This window comes from Schistocerca cancellata, chromosome 4 (genome assembly GCF_023864275.1).
Source record: "Schistocerca cancellata isolate TAMUIC-IGC-003103 chromosome 4, iqSchCanc2.1, whole genome shotgun sequence".
Classification (NCBI taxonomy): domain Eukaryota; kingdom Metazoa; phylum Arthropoda; class Insecta; order Orthoptera; family Acrididae; genus Schistocerca; species Schistocerca cancellata.
In genome coordinates, this window is record NC_064629.1 from 319,531,127 (window position 1) to 319,554,023 (window position 22,897).

General features: G+C 48.4%; 1 protein-coding gene across 1 annotated transcript in view; it reads right to left on the reverse strand.

The window, feature by feature from the left end:
• Positions 1-22,897, reverse strand: part of LOC126184954 (uncharacterized) — a 55,133-nt gene that overhangs the window by 22,159 nt on the left and 10,077 nt on the right. Inside the window, exons 3-4 of the mRNA XM_049927631.1 lie at positions 1,658-1,740; positions 1,405-1,534 (exon numbers count right to left, since the gene is read on the reverse strand). Coding sequence (XP_049783588.1) covers positions 1,405-1,534; positions 1,658-1,740 — 213 coding nt within the window. The remainder of the gene's footprint in view (positions 1-1,404; positions 1,535-1,657; positions 1,741-22,897) is intronic.

The window sequence follows — 22,897 nt, forward strand, 5'->3', positions numbered from 1 at the left end:
AACTTAAGTCACGAAACAATATGGTTTGTATATTACATTGTAAACCAGCCAGAAACTGCTAAGACTTTGAAGCTAAGTTTAACGGAATGGATAGTATCTTGGACCGAGTTTGTAAGATGGTCGCCAACAAAAGCTGAACGAAGGTTATGTAGTCGAGTCAGGAAACTCTGAACGAATTAGACTAGGCAATGACACACCAGTAATAGACGGGTTTTACTATTTTTTGCAATAAGTAATGGCAGAACTAATTAGGAAATAAGAAGCAGACTCAACAGCAAGGAAATCTTTCCTTAAATCGTTGTGGAAGGGTTTAATGCGAACTTAAGACACTTTGATTTTTCCAGAAATGTTTATTCTGCAGCGGAGTATGCACAGCCTGTAAACTTCTTGACAGATTAGAACTATATCAACCAGAACCAACCCAGACCCTGGTTCTCACAGGCTAAGGAGAATGGCATGAAAGTTTGTTGTTCAACGTCTGATTACGACTAGGTAATCACATGATGGGACTGGAAGTCTAGTGAAGGGAATCAGATATATCCTTTCAAAGGCATCACCCCGGCATTTGTCTACGTGAAATGCGGAAATCTAAATCTGGATGGCCAGAGGGGGGATTTGAACCGCCAAGTTCTAGCTCAACATCTTACCACCTCTTTCAGTTAAAAGGTAATTTTCTCGGTGACAACTACCCACTCACGATATACGACTCGCACCCAGCTTCAATTCTGTTAGTATCTCGTTTGAAACATTCCCTAGGCTGAAGTTGAGATAGTTCACAGTTTCCATCCTGGATTAGAGCTCTAGGAATGTGAGTGATTCTGTGAAGTCTGGGAAGTAGCAGAGAGACTGTCGAAATTGAAGCTTTGAGGCAGGTCGTGGGTCGTGCATGGCTGGCTTAGTCGGTAACAGGGTTAACCTATGAGTCGAGTGAGGTGATACGACACTGTCGGGGGGACGGATCAAGTAGGAGCCTTGCCCGTGAAATTTAATGTTCGTTCTCAGTCCAGCTGTTGGCATCTGCTACGAACTTACAAAATAGTTGTTTTCGAAATGTGGCACTACAGAAAAATACCAACTATTAGGTTGATATACCCGGTAACCAACGAGAACGGTACTTTGAAATGCCATATCCGTGTCTTTACCACAGTTACGTTCACCGACGATTGCTTTCCCACTATTAGTATTTGAATAACACCTGTATTCTTCCGTACACTATCATCCGAGAGTGAATTCAATTCTTTAAAATAGAAACTATTCTCCAGGTTAAAAGTCAAACTTTCTACAAGGCATTTGACTCAATTTCAGGTACATGGAGAATCGTTACACCTAAAATATCCAAAAGATGTAACACTATTTTTGCTACAAAACTAATTGAGACGCAGCTGGTAAAAGGTTTTTACTCACGGAAATCCGAAAGCGCTAACAAGGCTTCCCAGAGTTCGTAGTCATCCCGGTTCTCCATTACGAGGACTATCTGATATACCATGAAGAAGCAGTGCATAACAATCCAGGGACCCATTAGCCTGATGTTTTTCTAATAAAAAGACAAGCGTTCACAGGGGAAATTAACACTAATACTTAATTCTCAAGTACAAACGTTCCATTCACATCTAAGTAACTTATTTCTTATACTACTGATTTGGTGACTTGTGCTTACCCGGTATCTCGATTGCACCAGATAGTAACACGCGAAAAAATACATTGCACTGTGCACCAATGTTTGAGCGGCCATCAACTTTCCTGTAACAAAATTTTCACCCAAATTTTAGTAAACATTCTTAGCCTCTGTGAGTTAAAAATCAATAACTAACTACTATTGCAATTCAGTAGTCTGCACCGTCACAATTTTCACTGAAGTCTGAAGAAAGGTAAATTTTTAGCCCTGATGAGATGTTTAATGGGTAAGAGCTACTCCGACAGCGTGCTTAAAAACTGAATAACTTCTAATAACAGGTAGTTCCGATTCCTCTATCAGCCATAAATACGGGAGCGAGCTAAAAACTAATGCCTCCGAATGTATATGAGAACGCCGAAAGATTTTAAAGCGAAACAAACCGTAATATTGTACACCTGTATTCTTCCTGTCTGTATATTTGTAGTCTTCTGCCGCTAGCGGGTTCCGAATTGTAGCGTATAACGTGGTGTTTAACATAACTGCCGGTGTCTGAGTATCTGTTTCCGAAAATTGGACGACAATTTCGGGGACTTTACCGATACTGATGAAGCGGTGCAAGCAAAGTTGAGAGTGACTCAAAGTCAAAAGTTCTACACTGAAGGTATCAACGAAGTTGTCTGTCGTTGGGAGAAACTTATTCGTCCCTAGAGTGACTATGTTGAGAAATATGTAGACATTAAGGATAAAGATATCTAACGTTAAAGTTTGCTTTATTTAGATGGCTTTAAGATTATCTGTATGAATTTTGAGGCATTACTTTTCAGCACACCCTCAAAGACAATTCCCCACTGTGCTTTAGGCCACGAAGTAGAGTCCATACTTTGGTTAACACGCGAAACCTGCTAAAAACCATCGGTATACACTACCGAACGTTAATCCCTTGGTGGCATCATTCGCAAAATCGGTGAAGTGTGAGGAACCACAAAAGTAAGTTCTAAGCGGTACAAACGCGTTTTTATAACTTCTGAGAGCACACAGGCAAGAAACAAGTTCAAACCAAAACGTGCGGCTTAGGTAGCACATGTCCAGCATCGACCGCTGTCAAATTAAGCCTATGGCACCCGCTCTTGCTGTTTTCCATAATTACTACTCTTTACTCTAAGAATTTCTTCCGGAACTAGTTTCAATTTTAAAGTCGATTCTAGCCTAAAATTAATCTCTCAAGCATATTCATACTTTCGCTCTTTAATCTCATTTCAGCTACAAAGAACGAAATGTAAAACTTATCTTGTTACCTAAAATAATAAAGGTTGTAAAGGCTACATGGTTCTATGAATGTAAAGAGCAGTGTAGCCAACCATTGTGTAGAGCTGCGAATACGGCTACGTTGAGTCAGAGGCATTAGTGGCAACTTGTCAGCACCCATTGTGAGACTGAGCCCTTCCGGCCACTATGTGTGCACTCCGGACGGCAGGGACGACTACGTTGCTCTTACCTAGGACGTCGGTGCGTACGGATGCTACGAGTATTATCTCTGTCTGCTGAGTTTAAACGTGTGTGAGCTTCGTTTGAGTTCCCAGTAGTCACTCTGGTGCGTGGCATTGATAATCTTGCCGCACCAACTAATTCAATCAGGGAACGGCGTTAATTTCAGTAATATTCCGTTTATTCGGGGAGATGTTCTGTGCAGTTAACTTGACGTGGACGAGCGGTGCCACCACAAGATTTACAGTTTTAGTTAGTTTAGCGTATTAGGTATGAATGTGCTTTGTGGAATGCTTGTGCTAAATTTTATTTAATTTACCGTCCAATTTGTATTTTATTTCCACGGACTTGGTAGCCCGTACTATGGTGCACCACTTACGTTTCTTTGTACACCATGAGACTTCAGTTCAACGTAAACACCTTTCGTGTTCGAATTGAAGCCTCAGTTTCATGACGGAGTAGATGTATTCTGGTTTGGTAAAATTACGGAGGTTTACGGTATTTTTGATGTGGACTTTGTTCTCTTAAATTGACCCTTAAAGGCAGTCGCTCAATGACCTTACATGTGGATCAGGGAAGCTTGCTTTCGAAATTCTATCTTTCGTTGTGTGAGTGAGCAATGTGAACGCGGTGTGTGTGACCTTGATACATTGTATCCAGTAATTTAGCCCACATTTGTCAGTCCATATGCTGCACTGTATAATGTGCCATGTGTCTATGCATCCCAAGCGACTATTTTAACTTCTGTTTGTTACTGAAAAAACAATTTTGAATTATTGTTAAATTTTTTGCTATTACATTTCACAGTACCATTCCGCTCGCTAGTCAGGATCCTTAGTTTGCACCTTCTCTTAGCAATGTTTCAGTAACATTTATCTTGATTATTGGATTGGTGTTTTATTAAATCGATGATATGTGAGATGGGGCCTTTCTATCACTTCAATATGTAAGTAAATTTGGCCCAATAATCAGAAATTGTGTGTTTGGTACTTGTTGCAGGCAAGCAAACGTAGCCTCTACTTGCAGAGTCAGTCTTGGGAGTTAGGGAACCATTAAGACTTTGCGTAGCTGATTTTACCAGAACGTTGCAGTAGTAAAAAACGACAGGTATCATTCAAGAGACATTTTTGTGTGAAATTATCTCCCCTCTGTGGTAAGATCATCCATTTTCTCTCAACTTTAACAGACTTATAGGAGTTCTCAATAGAGCCACAATCACTAATAGATAAGTGGTGTCACACTGATAAGCACATCGCACTTTTATAGTGCTTTCCTGTGTCTCGTAAAGTTACTATGATTTGAAAATACGCTGATGTAACTGAAAACTGTCTGCCACATGCCATGAGTGGAAGGCAGAATTCTACATCAGCAGGCGTGCCGCGACTGCCGGTAGAAACATACCCACCTTTGAGTGTTTTTAGTGCCACACACCGCAGCACCGTGATGCTTCTCAATCAGGCCATAAATCACCATTGTTTAAGGTATGTTCTGTGCGCGTTCTGAATACGCAGCCACATTTACACACTAGAAATCATGTACCCTGCCGACTGTATTTTTACTAACCATATTCGTATTTTCTTAGCTGTGCAGTCACGAGAACACATGACCGCGCTGCAGCTAACGCGTTCAGGACTAGCTAAGCACGAGACCACACTGCCCTACTTAATTTAACTGTCTGCATGGGAACTGTTAAGCGGCGATCCCAGACTGGGATACATATAAGTAAAGGTTCTGGCACGACTCGCTACCCTCACTGACCCAAGAGACAAAGTTAACAAAGCAAATTATCTCTGTTCTGTAGCAATCTAATTGCTTTCAATCGCCAAGACACGACCACTAAACTGAAAAAAATTTCTGTGTAACCAACCGGCTCTCGACAACCCCAAGATCTTTAGCTTCCTAACATTTGTTAGCAAGCTAGAGATCTTTGAGTGGGAGTAAAACTAGAGAAAAAGTCACAATTGAATACTTCAGCTACAGGAACAACAGCTTGTTCCCGTTAATAAAACGCCCGCCGAAACAATTTCCTTCATCATTGGTTCCCAAGACGAAACAATACTGTCTTAACATCCACTTCGTCCTGAATAACGGTAGTCTCGATTTTGAGAAACAGCTGATCAGCTAAGATTACAGTAAAGGTGCTGCCGTAAGATGTTTACACACTATAGAATGGCTACCTTCGCCTGTGATACTCTGAACTACATTTAAAACTCCACGGTTCGATTCTGCCGAATCTGCATTCCATGCTCCATGATAGTGCACGAGCGACTGATTTCGTGAGCAAAGGGCAACACCAACTCTGGCTTGTTTCTCATCCACAGGCCACCTTGTTCAGCTCCCTCTACAGCTTCAGACTTCCCTGCTATTCTCTTCGGTGCTGCCATCGCGCAACAACATAACCTGATTTTGCAAACCAATAAAGTTCGCGGAATGTCACAGAAAATCTTAGAAGCCTGCAGGGCTAAAGGATAATTTCAAACATCCGGGAAAGAACCATCATACACTGGATACCCCCGCCGCTATAATCCGGGGAAAATATGCTTGGAAATTAAGTAACCGAACCCCATGTGAATTACATCCACATACACACTTAACTACCGAATTGTACTGCAGGGAGTATTTAGCATTGTAAATGTCAGTGTTTCGTTCTGTTCGAATTGTTTATGGAGCACAGGAAGAATAATTGCTTAAATCCATTTATATGCATTGTAGTTAGTCTCATCTTGCATTCTCCACCACTACAGGAGCGATATGTAGAGGTTTTAATGATTTTCTACTTTTAAAAAAATTTTGGTTCTTGACACTTTGGAAGTAAGCTTTCACGAGACAATTTTCGTCTGTCTTCAAGCGTCTGCCAGTTCAGGTTTTTCAGCATTTGACCTATCCTTGAGTCAAACCTAAGATCGTTTCTGTCACCCTTGTTTTGTATAGTTCACGTTAGTACTACTTGAGCAATACACAAATATGGGACGGATTTGTTTTGTTAGCATTCGCCTTCAACGACTGCATTTCCCCAACGCTCTACCATTCAACTGATGTGGCCATCTGCTGTACCTACTTATACACTTGAGCCTACGTGATCATTCTGTTTCATAGTTGGCTCATTATCACAGAATAATTGTTTCCCGAGTCTAGTAATGCGTAATTTCACATTTATGGACACTTAAGGCTAGTTGCCAATCTTAACGTAACTTTAAAATCTTGTCAGCTCTGACACTGTAGCTTTTTTCCAAGTAGTGTATCAAAGAACATCTGCAAAAGATTAGGTTAATATTTGATGACCTAGCACTTCTATAATATGACCAACAACAGTCATAACACCTTTCCATGTGTGCTTGCCTGAATTACATCTGACTCCATCTGAGTCAAACTGCAGGCTCCCTACCAAGAAACGCTCATTTAGTCAGTAGTATTTCGTTTGAAGCCACATGACCGTACCTTCGTTAAGGTGCAGGCGCGCGAGAGCATCAAATGCTTTTCTGACTGCCTTGATACACGATTTCAGGGTGTCACGTGAGAATGGCGAGGTCGGTTTCCCATGACCTTTACTCTAGAAAGCCACGCTGGTTTGCATGGAATCATTGGTTGGTTGGTCTGGGGTATAAAGGGACTGAACTACAGTGTCATCAGTTCCTTTTTACTGGCGCAAGCAAGGCTCAAGTTATAAAAACACCCAACACCACATCTAAAATTAAAACGAATGGAACGAACAAAAATGGGGAAAACAAACCACAAGGAAAAGCAGAAGAAGGTATTAGATAGAGCATATGGCCTGGGCTGGCTGATCACAATAATAAAAAGAGGACGAGCCAGCCACTCGGCAACAAAAAAAATGTCCACCCCAAAAAACGAGGCAAGATGAATACATTTAAGGAAAAGACGACCATCAAGGCAAACGCTAAGAAAGTGCGACAGAGCTAATAATGGAGGGAGGGTGGCGACCTCAGAGAGAAGGCTAGATGCCCACCCTTAGATGGTATGAAAAAACCGTCATGAATAAAACGTAAAACTAAAGCTGCTGTTGAGGCACTGTCGCCCAACACCGAAGGTAGGGTGCTGAGAAGGTTAGGAAAGCGGAAGGAAAGAGAATGGAGCAGTTGACGGAAGCGGACTCCCGGGGGTAGTAGGGAGGAGGAGCGGCCTGCATACCCTACATCAAAGGAGGCGTCGAAAAAAAGGTCGTGGGCTGGATTAGCAGGCATGGAAGACAGATGGCTAGCATAACGACTCAGGAGGACTGCTCGCCGATTGGACAGCGGACGTTCAGCAGTCTCAGCATAAAGGCTTTCCACAGGGCTAGTGTAAAAAGCTCCAGACACTAAACGTAATCCACGGTGGTGGATAGAGTCGAGACGCCGAAGAATAGACGGCCGAGCAGAGGAGTAGACTATGCTTCCATAATCCAATTTCGAGCGCACTAAGGCGCGATAGAGGCGGAGAAGGACCACTCTGTCCGCTCCTCAGGAGGTACCATTCAGGACACGGAGGGTGTTAAGCGATCGCAGACAGCGAGCCGAAAGGTAGGAAACGTGGGAGGACCAGCATAGTTTTCTGTCAAACATAAGACCCAAGAACTTAGCGACGTCGGAAAACGGAAGGTTGACAGGACCTAGATGTAAGGAGGGCGGAAATAACGCCTTACGTCGCCAAAAATTGACACAAACGGTCTTACTGGGTGAGAAACGGAAGCCAGTTTCGATGCTCCATGAGTGGAGGCGATCGAGACATCCTTGAAGACGTCGTTCAAGAAGGCTGGTCCGTTGAGCGCTGTAGTAGATCGCAAAATCGTCCACAAAGAGGGAGCCCGAGACATCATGAGGGAGACAATCCATAATTGGATTTATGGCGATGGCAAACAGTACAACACTCAGCACGGAACCCTGGGGTACCCCGTTTTCTTGGGAGAAAGTACGGGAGAGAGTAGTGTTCACCCGCACCCTAAATGTGCGCTCTGCCATAAATTCGCGAAGAAAAAGGGGCAGCCGGCCTCGAAAGCCCCAAGAGAACAGTGTGCGGAGGATGCCTGTCCTCCAACAGGTATCGTATGCTCTCTCCAGATCAAAAAATATTGCTACCGTTTGGCGTTTCCGGAGAAAATTGTTCATGATGTAAGTGGAGAGAGCAACAAGATGGTCAACTGCAGAACGATGCTTTCGGAATCCGCATTGGGCAGGTGTTAAAAGACTGCGGGATTCCAGCCACCAAGCTAAACGGTAATTCACCATACGCTCCAAAACCTTACAGACACTACTCGTGAGAGAAATGGGACGATAGCTAGAGGGGAGATGTTTGTCCTTTCCAGGTTTCGGAACGGGAACGACAATAGCTTCCCGCCACCGTTTGGGAAAGGTACTGTCGGTCCAAATTCGATTATAAAGGCGAAGGAGGTAACGCAGACTATGGGTTGATAAATGCAGCAACATCTGGACATGGATTCCATCCGGTCCTGGGGCGGAGGAGCGAGAAGAATAGAGGGCATGTTGGAGTTCCCGCATGGAGAAAACAGTATTGTAGCTTTCGTGATTTGGAGAGGAGAAAGCAAGATGTCGCACTACTTCTGCACGTTTCGTCGGGAGAAACGCTGGCGGGTAATTTGAAGAGCTCGAAATCTCAGCAAAGTGCTGACCCAACGAGTTAGAAATTGCGACGGGGTCCACTAAGGTATCATGCGCGACAGTGAGCCCAGAGACCGGGGAGAAACTAGGCGCGCCTGAGAACCGTCGAAGCCGACTCCAAACTTCCGAGGAGGGAGTGAAGGTGTTAAATGAGCTAATAAAGAATTTCCAGCTTGCCTTCTTGCTATCGCGGATGACGCGACGGCATCGCGCACGGAGCTGCTTATAGCGGATACAGTTGGCCAAAGTAGGATGGTGACGGAAATTGCGTAGAGCACGTCGCCGCTCACGTAGTGCGTCACGGCATGCCTCGTTCCACCAAGGAACTGGGGGGCGCCGGGGCAATTCGGAGGTGCGTGGTATTGAACGTTCCGCAGCTGTAAGAATAACGTCGGTAATATGTGTGACCTCATCGTCGACGCTGGGAAAGCGACGGTCATCGAATGTCGCGAGAGACGAAAAAAGTGTCCAATCGGCTTGGGCAAATTTCCAGCGTCGCGAGCGCATATATGGCAGTGGAGACTGCAGTCTAAGGACACATGGAAAGTGGTCACTCGAGTGTGTATCATCAAGGGCGAACCATTCGAAGCGCCGAGCTAGCGGAACAGTACCGACCGCAAGGTCCAAATGAGAAATTTGTCGTGGAGGCAGACAAAAATGTGGGGACCCCAGTGTTGAGGCAAACTAGATCCGCTTGGTGGAAGACGTCTAGCAATAGAGAGCCACGTGGACAAGGATGAGGAGATCCCCAAAGCGGGTGGTGGGCATTGAAGTCCCCAACCAGCAAATAGGGGGGTGGAAGCTGACCAAGAAGATGGAGATCAGCTCGTGCCATTGGTGTGGATGATGGAATGTATACAGTACAAAGAGAGAACGTGTATCCAGAAAGGGAAAGACGGACGGCGACAGCTTGGAAGGAACTGTTTAAGGGGATTGGGTGATAATGGAGAGTATCATGGAGAAGAATCATGAGTCCTCCATGGGCTGGAGTGCCTTCAACAGAGGGGAGGTCATATCGGACGGACTGAAAGTGAGGGAGAACAAAGCGGTCATGGGGACGCAGCTTTGTTTCCTGAAGACAGAAGATGACCGGCGAGTAGGATCGTAAGAGGATCGACAATTCATCCCTATTGGCTCGAATGCCGCGGATATTCCAGTGGATAATGGACATGGGGTGAAAAGAAAATGGAGGAATGTGACCAAAGTTGCTGTCAACTCAAAGACTGCTCGGAGCTAGCAACCGACAGCATGGGATGGCATTCAGCCGAAGGCAGAAGATCCTGATCCATAGGTTGGTCAGGAGCAGTCCCTGCCACCAGCGATCGGCCGGTGGACCGGCCACCAGCAGTGCGCCTCGGCGACACAGAAGACGGCCGAGGGCGATTTCCGCCAGGTGGTGCTGTAGAGGGGGCACGCCCTGGCGGAGAAGGAGAGGAACTGGGTTTCTTTGTAGCCTTCTTGGAAGAATGTTGTTTAGATGAAGGAGGAACCGATGGTTGTGAGGTTGCGGTACGTAAAAACTCTTCACGAGTATGCTCTTTTTCGAAGACTTGGCGTCCGACTTTTGGGCTCGAGATGTAGCAGAACCCGACGAAGGGTGAGCCATAGAGTGGGCAGGCGAAAGTGGTGAGGTTGAACGAGCGATCTTTGCGCTGGCCGATCTGACGACCGTGGTACTAAAGGTGAGGTCGCAAGTCTGCGTGGCCGCCTCCTTTGTAGGCCGAGGAGAAGCAAGGACAGTGCTGTATTTTCCTGTCTGAGGCACGGTGGGCTTGCGACTGGCGAATAATTTTCGAGCAGCAAAGGTCGACACCTTTTCCTTCGCCCTTATTTCCTGGATGAGCTTCTCGTCCTTAAAAACGGGGCAATCTCGAGAGGAAGCAGCGTGGTCACCCATACAGTTGATGCAGCGAGGGGATGGAGGTGGACAAGCACCCTCATGGGCATCCTTGCCACACGTAACACATTTGGCTGGATTGGAACAGGACTGGCTGGTGTGATTGAACCGCTGACATCGATAGCAACGCGTAGGGTTTGGGACGTAAGGGCGAACGGAAATTATCTCATAGCCTGCTTTGATTTTCGATGGGAGTTGAACTGTGTCAAATGTCAAGAAGACAGTGCGGGTTGGAATGATGTTCGTGTCAACCCGTTTCATTACTCTATGAACTGCCGTTACGCCCTGGTCAGACAGATAGTGCTGAATTTCTTCGTCAGACAATCCATCGAGGGAGCGTGTATAAACGACTCCACGCGAGGAATTTAAGGTACGGTGCGGTTCCACCCGGACAGGGAAGGTGTGGAGCAGAGAAGTACGCAGCAATTTTTGTGCCTGGAGGGCACTGTGTGTTTCTAACAACTGTGTGCCATTCCGTAATCTGGAACAAGACTTTACAGGACCTGCAATTGCGTCGACACCTTTCTGAATAATGAAAGGGTTGACCGTGGAGAAGTCGTGACCTTCACCAGACCGAGAAACAACAAGGAACTGTGGTAACGATGGAAGAATCGTCTGTGGCTGAGACTCAGTATGCTTACGTTTGTGACTAGACTTAGTGGAAGGTGAGGAAACCATTGCGGAAGAATCCCCCATGATTACCGGCGTCTCCGATGGCGCGCTCCTCCCTTGTGGGGGCCCTCTCTGAGGGCACTCCCGCCTTAGGTGATTGTTCACACCTCAGGTCACACCTCCCGACAAACGGACGGAGGGACCAATCGGCATTTTCGGAAGGTATCAGCTCGGGTAATCATCCCTCCCTGGGCCAGGCCGTTACCAGGGGGTACGTACGTGTCCTACCTGTCTACCCGGGGCGGGGCATTACGCGTTACCCCGTCACCGGCTACGCACGAAGGGCGTGGGTCGGCCTTCAGACACGCACAGGGAGGAAGAAAGAGAAAGGAAGGAAGAGAGGTCTCAAACGCCGCAGCGGAGAAAAGGGAAAGAGAAGAGGTAAGGAAAAGAGAAGGACAAAGGAAGGAAGAAGACAGAGAAGGACAAAGGAAGGAAGAAGACAGAGAAGGACAAAGGAAGGAAGAAGACAGAGAAGGACAAAGGAAGGAAGAAGACAGAGAAGGACAAAGGAAGGAAGAAGACAGAGAAGGACAAAGGAAGGAAGAAGACAGAGAAGGACAAAGGAAGGAAGAAGACAGAGAAGGACAAAGGAAGGAAGAAGACAGAGAAGGACAAAGGAAGGAAGAAGACAGAGAAGGACAAAGGAAGGAAGAAGACAGAGAAGGACAAAGGAAGGAAGAAGACAGAGAAGGACAAAGGAAGGAAGAAGACAGAGAAGGACAAAGGAAGGAAGAAGACAGAGAAGGACAAAGGAAGGAAGAAGACAGAGAAGGACAAAGGAAGGAAGAAGACAGAGAAGGACAAAGGAAGGAAGAAGACAGAGAAGGACAAAGGAAGGAAGAAGACAGAGAAGGACAAAGGAAGGAAGAAGACAGAGAAGGACAAAGGAAGGAAGAAGACAGAGAAGGACAAAGGAAGGAAGAAGACAGAGAAGGACAAAGGAAGGAAGAAGACAGAGAAGGACAAAGGAAGGAAGAAGACAGAGAAGGACAAAGGAAGGAAGAAGACAGAGAAGGACAAAGGAAGGAAGAAGACAGAGAAGGACAAAGGAAGGAAGAAGACAGAGAAGGACAAAGGAAGGAAGAAGACAGAGAAGGACAAAGGAAGGAAGAAGACAGAGAAGGACAAAGGAAGGAAGAAGACAGAGAAGGACAAAGGAAGGAAGAAGACAGAGAAGGACAAAGGAAGGAAGAAGACAGAGAAGGACAAAGGAAGGAAGAAGACAGAGAAGGACAAAGGAAGGAAGAAGACAGAGAAGGACAAAGGAAGGAAGAAGACAGAGAAGGACAAAGGAAGGAAGAAGACAGAGAAGGACAAAGGAAGGAAGAAGACAGAGAAGGACAAAGGAAGGAAGAAGACAGAGAAGGACAAAGGAAGGAAGAAGACAGAGAAGGACAAAGGAAGGAAGAAGACAGAGAAGGACAAAGGAAGGAAGAAGACAGAGAAGCAAGGAAGGCAAAGAATGCAGTACATTTACGAGCGTCCGTCTCCGGACGTAGGCACAAACCATACTCCCAGATGGGGAGAAAGGGAAGGAAAGAGCCAGAGGTGAGGGGAGGAGGGGCGAAGATAGGGATGGGGAAGGATGCGGAATGGGAAGGTATGCAGCCCGGAAAGGAAGGAAGGCCACATTAGCTCGGGGTCCCGTGCTCGCTACGCACGTATCCACGAAAGAGTTGTGGACCCCCTGGGGGGGGGGCAAGGAGTGTTGTTCAATATGTCCTCCATGAACGTACGGGAAGCCAATGTGACTCATCCATTGAACCATCAGTTTTTTGTGGGGTTATAGGGCGCAAAACCTCGAACCATCACTGTAAACCACTTCATGGTCCCAGTACATGTCAAGAATCTAGAGGCAGTGGCAGTGGTGAGCTGTGGGGTTAACTGAGTCCTTTGGACCATGTGAAAGGTCCAGGCAAAGCTTCGGCCTAGGTGTACACCATGGAGGTGTACGTGAATAGCTCTAGATTACAGGTGCTGAAGGCAAGTACTCCTTTTCAGACAGAAGTGATCTGACACAAAACACAATCTTAAGCACTGACCTGGGCCTCCAATGCAGGAGATGAACTGCCATGGATGGGAAAAGGAGACAGTAATTCAGATGCTCAGAACTATGAATGTGTGCAACGTAACTGGTGAGCAGTTACACATGCCTAACCTTCAATAGAGGGACTCCAGCTTCCACTAAGGCACTGGTCACCAGACTAAAATATCCTGTTGCCAGTCTAACACCACAGTGATCGACTGGGTCGAGTGAACGCAATACTGAAGGCGCCACCGAACCATAAACCAGACTCCCACAGACAAGGTGAGGATGAACAAGGGCTCTGTGGAGCTGCAGCAGTGTAGAGCTATCTGCACCCCAGTTGGTGCTGCTCAGGCATCAAAGGACATTGAGGTGCTGCCAGCACTTGCGCTTCAGCTGACTAAGATGAGGAAGCTGCGTCAATCTGGCGTAGAAAACCATTCCTCAAAATAGAGATCTCAACTACAGTGAGTGGATCGTCATTAAGGTAAAGTTCTGGTTCTGGGTGAATGGTACGATGCTGACAGAAGTGCATGTCACACGACTTCGCCGTTGAAAACTAAGCCATTGGCGAGAGCCCATGACTGCATCTTGTCGATGGCTCTCTGTAGGCGCTGCTCGGCAACACCAGTACTGGGGGAGCATTACGAAATGCAGAAGTTGTCTGCATACAGAGAAGGTGAGACCGAAGGCCCGACACCTGCTGCTAGACCATTAATGGTCACTAAAAATAGATACACACTCAGTATAGAGCCCTGCAGGACCCCATTCTCCTGGATGGGGGAGGGGAACTATGGGAGGCACCAACTTTGACAAGGAAAGTACGGAGCAAAAGGAAATTTTGGATAGAAATCGGTATGGGGGCCCCAGAGACACCACTCATAATGGGACAAGGATATGATGTCGCCGGGTCGTGTCAAGCTTTTTGTAAATAAAAAAGATTGCAACCTGATTTGGTGTCTGGAAAAGGCTGTTTGGATGGCAGACTCGAGGGACACGAGATTATCAGTGGTAGAGTGACCCTGGCGGAAGTCACCCTGGCACAGAGCCAGTAGGCCACGTGACTGCAGAACGTAACAACCACAGACTTTTCGTACATTCTAACATCTTACAAAGACCGTTGTTGTGGCTGATAGGCCTATACCTATCCACAACAAGCTGGTTTTTACCAGGTTTGAGCACTGGAATTATCGTGCTCTCCCACCATTAAGATGGAAAGACTCCATCACACTACACCCAGTTGAAGATCGTGATATGTCGCTTGTAGTCAGACGAGATATGTTTAATGATCTGACTGGATCCGATCTGGCCCAGGAGCTGTGTCACCGCAATGTGGTAGGTAGATAGGTAGGTGTTTAAGGGACGAAACAGCAAGGTCATCAGTACCTTGTGTCAAAGGCAGTCCACTCGCACGGATTTATATCTCAGAAGAGTCATAACAGTAAAAGGCTAAAAAACATAAAAGTGCAGTTGTGTTGGCTATGGTGAAAAAAGGAGGAAAGTCAGCAAGTGGGCAATCCCAAGGCTATGCTACAGGCATGAAGTATCCCACATGTGACTCAGTACAGGCAAGACCACCTCCTATTCAAAAGCATTCAACCGCTAGAATGTAAAAGTGCATAGTGTAAAAGGAGACTAACCAAATAAAAAAAACGATAAGAACAGAGTAAAAGGGAGAGAAAAGAGTATCATGGCCAGGGAAGGGAGTCAATCTCTTAACACAGCTTACAGAGGGAGACACCACGACCCTCACCGCCCTGCCCCTACTCCAGGGGGAGATTAAAAACCTTAGAAATGAAAATAAAAACCACTTTCACGGAGGAAACTGAGAACCAGTTCAACCACCCGGGAATAGTCTGCCAATATTAAAGGTAAAGTGCGAGGAAGTCTGTTCTTAGTACGCAAAGTCAAAAGAAGGGGGCATTCCACCAAACTGTGGGATACTCACTGGAAAGCTCCACAACCACAAAGTGGGGGTGACTCATAACGCAAAAGAAAACCATGGGTCAAGCCTGGTATGGCCGATGCGTAGACACAAGTCACAGGGTGGTCGAGTCCTTTCAGGAGAAAGGCCACAGGACATGTCACCTTAATCACACGAAGTTTATTAGACAGGGAGGTAGCCTCCAAGAGTTCGCCCATGATTGTGCGAAGTGGGATTCGATGTGAAGCCGTAAATCCGCAACCAGGAGGGGTTACAGACAAGGGGGGTAAGTGACTGCTACCCCAATTAAACGATCAGCAAGCTCATTACCTGGGATACCTACATGGCCAGGGACCCATAGGGAGTCGACGGAACAAGAAGCATGGTGAACATCAGCGAGACAGTCATGGATGGCCAAGACCAAGGGAGGGTGGGAAAAACATGGTCAATAGCCAGAAGGCCACTCATGGAGTCCGTACATAACAAAACGCGGTAGTGTTGGGCCTGTTTAATAAAGATAAGAGCCTGAGAAATTGCCATCAATTCAGCAGTAAACGCCCCACATGTAGGTGGCAGGAGGTGATTTTCCATTCCAACAGAGGACATGAAGGCATATCCCACACGATCAGCAGATTTCGAGCCATCGGTATAAAAAACACCACCACCCCGAAACTCCCATAAAATTCGGCGGAAGAAACAATGGAACACCATCAGGACAATGGAATCTTTCAGACCTTGGCAGAGATCCATCCGAATTCAGGGCCAAGGAACCAATCAAGGGGGGGAGGGGGTTGGTGTTGGGGAGAGAGCATGAGATACAGGACAAAGAAGGAAGCTGAAAATCGCGGCGAAGAAACGCAAGGCGGAGCCCAACCAGTAAACCCGCCCGAGGGCAGCAATCAGGTGGGCGACGTCCTTCATCTGGGAACAGGTTGGAATAGGAGGGATGAGTGGGAGACGAACAGACGGCGATTGCATAAGAAACCAGAAGCTGCGACCGCCAAACAGAAAGGGGGGAGGGGGGGACATGCCAGCTTCAACCAGGAGACTATCAACAGGGCTAGTAGGGAAGGCACCAGTGGTCAAACGGATACCACAATGGTGGACTGGGTCCAAGAGGTGCAGTGTGGAAGAAGCAGCCAAACCATTAACTTGACAATTGTAGTCAAATCGAGACAGCACTGAAGCCCATTAAAGATGAAGAGTGGAATGATCTGCACCCCAAGAAGTGTGAGCAAGGAAGCGAAGGACGTTGAGTTTACGGAAACATCCAATCTTCAAACGTCTGATATGAGGCAGCCAAGTGAGCTTGTTGTCGAAAAGAATAACCAAGAATCTGAACTGTGGGACCACAGGTAATCTTTGTGCATCCAGGTAGCGCTCCAGATTGGGGTGGACCATAGTACAGCGATAGATGTGGACCACCAACGATTTTGAAGGAGATAATTGAAACCTATGATAGTGTCCTTGCAGATGCACTCTGTATTGCACCCTGGAGCTGCCGCTCTGCAGAGGCCATCGAAGAGGAACTAACCCAAGTGCATAAATCGTCCACATACAGAGCAAGAGTGACCGAAGGACCGACGGAGGCCAAAAGGCCATCTATAGCGATGACGAAAAGAAGTACACTCAATACGAAACCCTGTGGTATGCCATGCTCCTGGGTCCGTGGAGAACTAAAAACAGTACCAATACGAACCCTGAACGACTGATGCAACAGGAACCGGCGGATAATCTGGAGTGGGCCCCTTAGACCCCACTAATGAAGTTAAGTAAGATGTGGTAGCGCCAAGCCGTGTCATAGGCCTTGCGAAGGTCGAAAAATACTGTAAGCAAATAGCGGCGCTGGGAAAAAAGCCTGCCGAACTGCGGATTGCAAGCGAAGTAAATGATCGATCGGAGACCGTCCCTCTCGGAAGCCACATTGGTAAGGGGACAATAGATCCCAAGATTCGAAGACCCAATTGAGCCGAAAGGCTACCATTTGTTTAACTTACAAACAACATTTGTCAGACTAATTGGCCGATAACTTTCGACCAACAGTGGATTGTTACCAGGCTTAAGAACAGGAACCACGATGCTATCCCCCGACTGAGAAGGGATATCACCGTGGAGTCAAATACGATTAAACACCCAGAGAAGATGTTGCCATTGTGGAACACTGAGATGTTTAAGCAGTTGGTTATGGATGGAGTCTGGGCCAGGAGCCGTATCACGAGAAGAATGAAGTGCAGAAAGAAGTTCCCATTCAATAAAAGGTTTACTGTAAGATTCTGACAAGGGGTAAAACGTAAGGCGGAAGCTTCGGCCTGCTGTTTCTGGAGAAAGAAAGCAGCCAGGTAGGAGGCTGATGCTGTTGCAAAATGGGTCGCAAGATGTTCCACGAGAATTAACGGGTCCATGCAAAGGCCATCCGGGATTTCAAAGCCCGGGAGGGTAGACTGCCGATGGCAAAGTGTAGCCCATACCCGTGACATAGAAACAGTAGAAGTGAGGGAAGAAACAAAGCGTTCCCAACACATCCGTTTGCTCTGTTTGATTAAGTAATGGGCTTTAGCGCGAAGGCGTTTAAAGGTAATAAGGTTGGCAATGGATGGGTGCCTCTTAAGGTGTTTGCTCTGTTTGATTAAGTAATGGGCTTTAGCGCGAAGGCGTTTAAAGGTAATAAGGTTGGCAATGGATGGGTGCCTCTTAAGGTGTTGCAAAGCTTGACTGCGATCATGGATGGCAATGGCAGTACTCCACCAAGGGGCTTGCCGGCGGTGAAATGGTCCAGATGAGCGAGGTACAGCAAGGTTAGCAGCACGAACAATCGCGTCAGACACGTCACGTCTGACGTCATCAACACAACCTGACAAAGAGGGAGAAAACACGACCTGTGCAGTGTATAGAGGCCAATCGGCGCGTTGGAAAGACCAACGAGGTAACCTGTCCATCGGGAGCAGCGCGAAGACATGTCCAAAATGCAAGCACTTTAAACATCTCATAGGTGGTGGGATGTACAGCTTCACTTCACATCGATAAACTATAATTTTTACTTTCTCAGGGAAGGTATCCGCTTCGAAGGCCAGGATAAAGGCACCAGTATCAGTGTGATTGTCCTTTGGACCCTTCTGAACACACCGAACAAAGTGAACACCCTGCCGTCCGAGCTTGTCCCGAAGTTCCCCATCAGTTTGAAGGATAAGGTCGCTGTGAAAAATTACACCTTGAACCATATTCAAAGTCTGGTGGGAGGTAATGGACAAATGAATTGTGCCAAGATGTTTACAGGCACGAAGGGCCACACACTGGGCAGCTGAAGCAGTTTTGATCAACAACGAACCCGAATCTTGCTCTGAGTCCACTTTGCCAAACTTTTCTTCAATGTATTCCACAAAAAAATAAAGGTTTGGTATTGGTGAAAGTATCCCCATCAGTCCTGGTGCAAACCAGATAGCGGGGGAAAGGTTTCGCCCTTAGCTGGTGGGCCTGACCCTCCTCCCAGGGGGTAGCCATGGAAGGGAAGGCCGAAGGGGCAGAAGAAGCAGCACCAAAAGAATCAGTTCCATGCAGAGAGGGAGAGGTGAGGGCGGAAGGGGAAGGAGCAAGGAGAGGAAAGGGGCAGAAGTGCCAGGAAATGCAGCCCTGGAAAGAAGGGTGGCTGCAATAGCTCGGGGCCCCGTGCTCACCACGCACGTACTCATGAAAGAACCGTAAGCCCCCTGGGGGGGGGGGGGGGGGGGGAGAAGACATATAGCCAAACTTCCAGCAGCACTTAAAGCAGCACATCAGGGGAGGGATATAGGGCTTGACATCACAGCGGTAGACCATCACGTTGACCTCCTCCGGTAATGGATCACCCTCTAAGGCCAAGATGAAGGCACTGGTAGCAATCTCATTATCCTTCGGACCCTGATGAACGCGCCGGACGAAATGAACACTTTGACGCTCTAAATTGGCGCGCAGTTCGTCATCAGACTGCTAAAGAAGGTCCCTATGGAAAATAATACCCCCGACCATATTCAAACTCTTAGGGGGTGTGATGGTAACTGAAACATCCCCAAGCACATCCAACAAGCACAAGCAAGTAACCTTCGTGACTGGGCAGAGGATGTCGTTTCTATCGATACTGACCCAGAGCGCATTTTGGACAAGGCCTCCACCTCCCCAAACTTGTCCTCTAAATGTTCTAAGAATTGAGGCTTTGTTGACATTAAAGACTCATATCAGCTCTCTTACAAACTAGGAACTGCGGCAAGTGTCACTGCCATCCTGAGCCTTACACTCCTCCCACGGTGTGTCCAGGGAGGGGAACTATTTGGGATCGTATTTCTGAGCGTTGAATTGAGCCCTAGAATGCTTAGGGACTGCTGGCGGCTGGCCACCAGCAAGAGATGTGCTGCATTCACTGCGGGTCATCCGCCCTGATGTCACCCACTCCAACCAAGGGCCCTCCCCATAGGCGCCACCTAGCCTCAGCAAGGGCCACCTGGCAGGATGGCCATTGCCGGGAGTCCTGATGCCCCAGGGAGATGGTCATCTACTCCATGGCATACGTGGGGAGTTAACGGCGCAGGCATGAGCAGAGCAATCCCTGTGTTGTCAGGGGGCTACAACCAACAGGATACATGGCAGCACCACCATAAAATTCTGGCTACTGTGCTGGATATTATGTGCAAGGAAGTCCATGGTCGTCGTCTCCACAAAAAGCAACACTGCACAGTGCATGGTGGGAAACACACCCAGGAATGTATCTTCGCCCAAGAGATGTAGAACGAGAAGGACGGCAATGTGACCACGAGAAAGCTGGCTAAAGGTCTCAATGCAAGATGGACAACGCACCATATAAGGCGCCCTTCCCCAGTTGGCTCACTCTTCGGAAGAATTTGGAAATATGAAGGTCAAACCCGAGAGGGGACCATCACATAAGGCCGAAACATTTGAGACTCCTTTCAGTCGCCTCTTACAACAGGCAGGAATACCGTGGGCCTATTCTTACCCCCGAACCTGCAGGGGTAAAGGTATGGTATTGGTGAAAGAATCCCCATCAGTCCTGGCACAAACCAGATAGTGGGGGCAAGGTTTCGCCCCTAGCCTATGAGACTGACCCTCCTACCAGTAGATAGCCATGGAAGGGAAGGCCAAAGGGGCAGAAGAAGCAGCAGTAAAACAATCGTTTCCATTCAAAGAGAAGGCCATAGAATGGCCAGAGTTCTGGACCAGTATGCGTTTCATTTGCATAGCGTCTGCCCTGATACCACCCACTCCAATCAGGGTCTCACCCCACTGGCGCCACCCAGCCACAGCAAGGGCTGTCTGGCACAACGTCCATTGCCGGGAGTTCCGATGCTTCAGGATGAAAAGCAACCACTCCTAGGCTTACATGAGTTGGTCACAGCTCAGGTATCAGAAGTGTGTTCCATGTGGTTTCAGGGCGATCAACCAAAATGGTAAATAGCGAACCTGCCAAATGGGCTGGCTACTGTGCTAGGCATGTACCCTAGCATCAGACAGCACCAAGAAGAAAAAGATGGAAGGAACCAGGAGGGCAGATGCCACACATACTAGGTCAGGTGCTCTTCCCCAAATGGCTCGCACTATGAAATAAAAATTTAGTAATGGATGTCAAACCCCAGAGGGGGACCAGAGGATGGAAAGAAGAATGAGGTAATTACACAACAAAACCAAATCGCAAAGCCAACATAACCAGGAGGACAGTGGGGCCAACATAAAAAAGGACACCTAGAGAGGGAGAAGGAAAGGTGAGTGAGTGAGTGAGTGAGTGAGAAGGAAAGGAGGGGGAGGGAGAAGGAAAGGAGGGGGAGGGAGAAGGAAAGGAGGGGGAGGGAGAAGGAAAGGAGGGGGAGGGAGAAGGAAAGGAGGGGGAGGGAGAAGGAAAGGAGGGAGAGGGAGAAGGAAAGGAGGGGGAGGGAGAAGGAAAGGAGGGAGAGGGAGAAGGAAAGGAGGGAGAGGGAGAAGGAAAGGAGGGAGAGGGAAAGGAGGGAGAGGGAAAGGAGGGAGAGGGAAAGGAGGGAGAGGGAAAGGAGGGAGAGGGAAAGGAGGGAGAGGGAAAGGAGGGAGAGGGAAAGGAGGGAGAGGGAAAGGAGGGAGAGGGAAAGGAGGGAGAGGGAAAGGAGGGAGAGGGAAAGGAGGGAGAGGGAAAGGAGGGAGAAGGAAAGGAGGGAGAAGGAAAGGAGGGAGAAGGAAAGGAGGGAGAAGGAAAGGAGGGAGAAGGAAAGGAGGGAGAAGGAAAGGAGGGAGAAGGAAAGGAGGGAGAAGGAAAGGAGGGAGAAGGAAAGGAGGGAGAAGGAAAGGAGGGAGAAGGAAAGGAGGGAGAAGGAAAGGAGGGAGAAGGAAAGGAGGGAGAAGGAAAGGAGGGAGAAGGAAAGGAGGGAGAAGGAAAGGAGGGAGAAGGAAAGGAGGGAGAAGGAAAGGAGGGAGAAGGAAAGGAGGGAGAAGGAAAGGAGGGAGAAGGAAAGGAGGGAGAAGGAAAGGAGGGAGAAGGAAAGGAGGGAGAAGGAAAGGAGGGAGAAGGAAAGGAGGGAGAAGGAAAGGAGGGAGAAGGAAAGGAGGGAGAAGGAAAGGAGGAAAGGAGGGAGAGGGAGGGAGGGAGAAGGAAAGGAGGGAGGGAGGGAGGGAGGGAGAAGGAAAGGAGGGAGGGAGGGAGGGAGGGAGGGAGAAGGAAAGGAGGGAGGGAGGGAGGGAGGGAGGGAGAAGGAAAGGAGGGAGGGAGGGAGGGAGGGAGAAGGAAAGGAGGGAGGGAGGGAGGGAGGGAGGGAGGGAGAAGGAAAGGAGGGAGGGAGGGAGAAGGAAAGGAGGGATGGAGGGAGGGAGAAGGAAAGGAGGGATGGAGGGAGGGAGAAGGAAAGGAGGGAGGGAGAAGGAAAGGAGGGAGGGAGGGAGGGAGAAGGAAAGGAGGGAGGGAGGGAGGGAGAAGGAAAGGAGGGAGGGAGGGAGGGAGAAGGAAAGGAGGGAGGGAGGGAGGGAGAAGGAAAGGAGGGAGGGAGGGAGGGAGAAGGAAAGGAGGGAGGGAGGGAGGGAGAAGGAAAGGAGGGAGGGAGGGAGGGAGAAGGAAAGGAGGGAGGGAGGGAGGGAGGGAGAAGGAAAGGAGGGAGGGAGGGAGAAGGAAAGGAGGGAGGGAGGGAGGGAGGGAGAAGGAAAGGAGGGAGGGAGGGAGGGAGAAGGAAAGGAGGGAGGGAGGGAGGGAGAAGGAAAGGAGGGAGGGAGGGAGGGAGAAGGAAAGGAGGGAGGGAGGGAGGGAGAAGGAAAGGAGGGAGGGAGGGAGGGAGGGAGAAGGAAAGGAGGGAGGGAGGGAGGGAGGGAGAAGGAAAGGAGGGAGGGAGGGAGGGAGGGAGAAGGAAAGGAGGGAGGGAGGGAGGGAGGGAGAAGGAAAGGAGGGAGGGAGGGAGGGAGGGAGAAGGAAAGGAGGGAGGGAGGGAGGGAGGGAGAAGGAAAGGAGGGAGGGAGGGAGGGAGAAGGAAAGGAGGGAGGGAGGGAGGGAGAAGGAAAGGAGGGAGGGAGGGAGGGAGAAGGAAAGGAGGGAGGGAGGGAGGGAGAAGGAAAGGAGGGAGGGAGGGAGGGAGAAGGAAAGGAGGGAGGGAGGGAGGGAGAAGGAAAGGAGGGAGGGAGGGAGGGAGAAGGAAAGGAGGGAGGGAGGGAGGGAGAAGGAAAGGAGGGA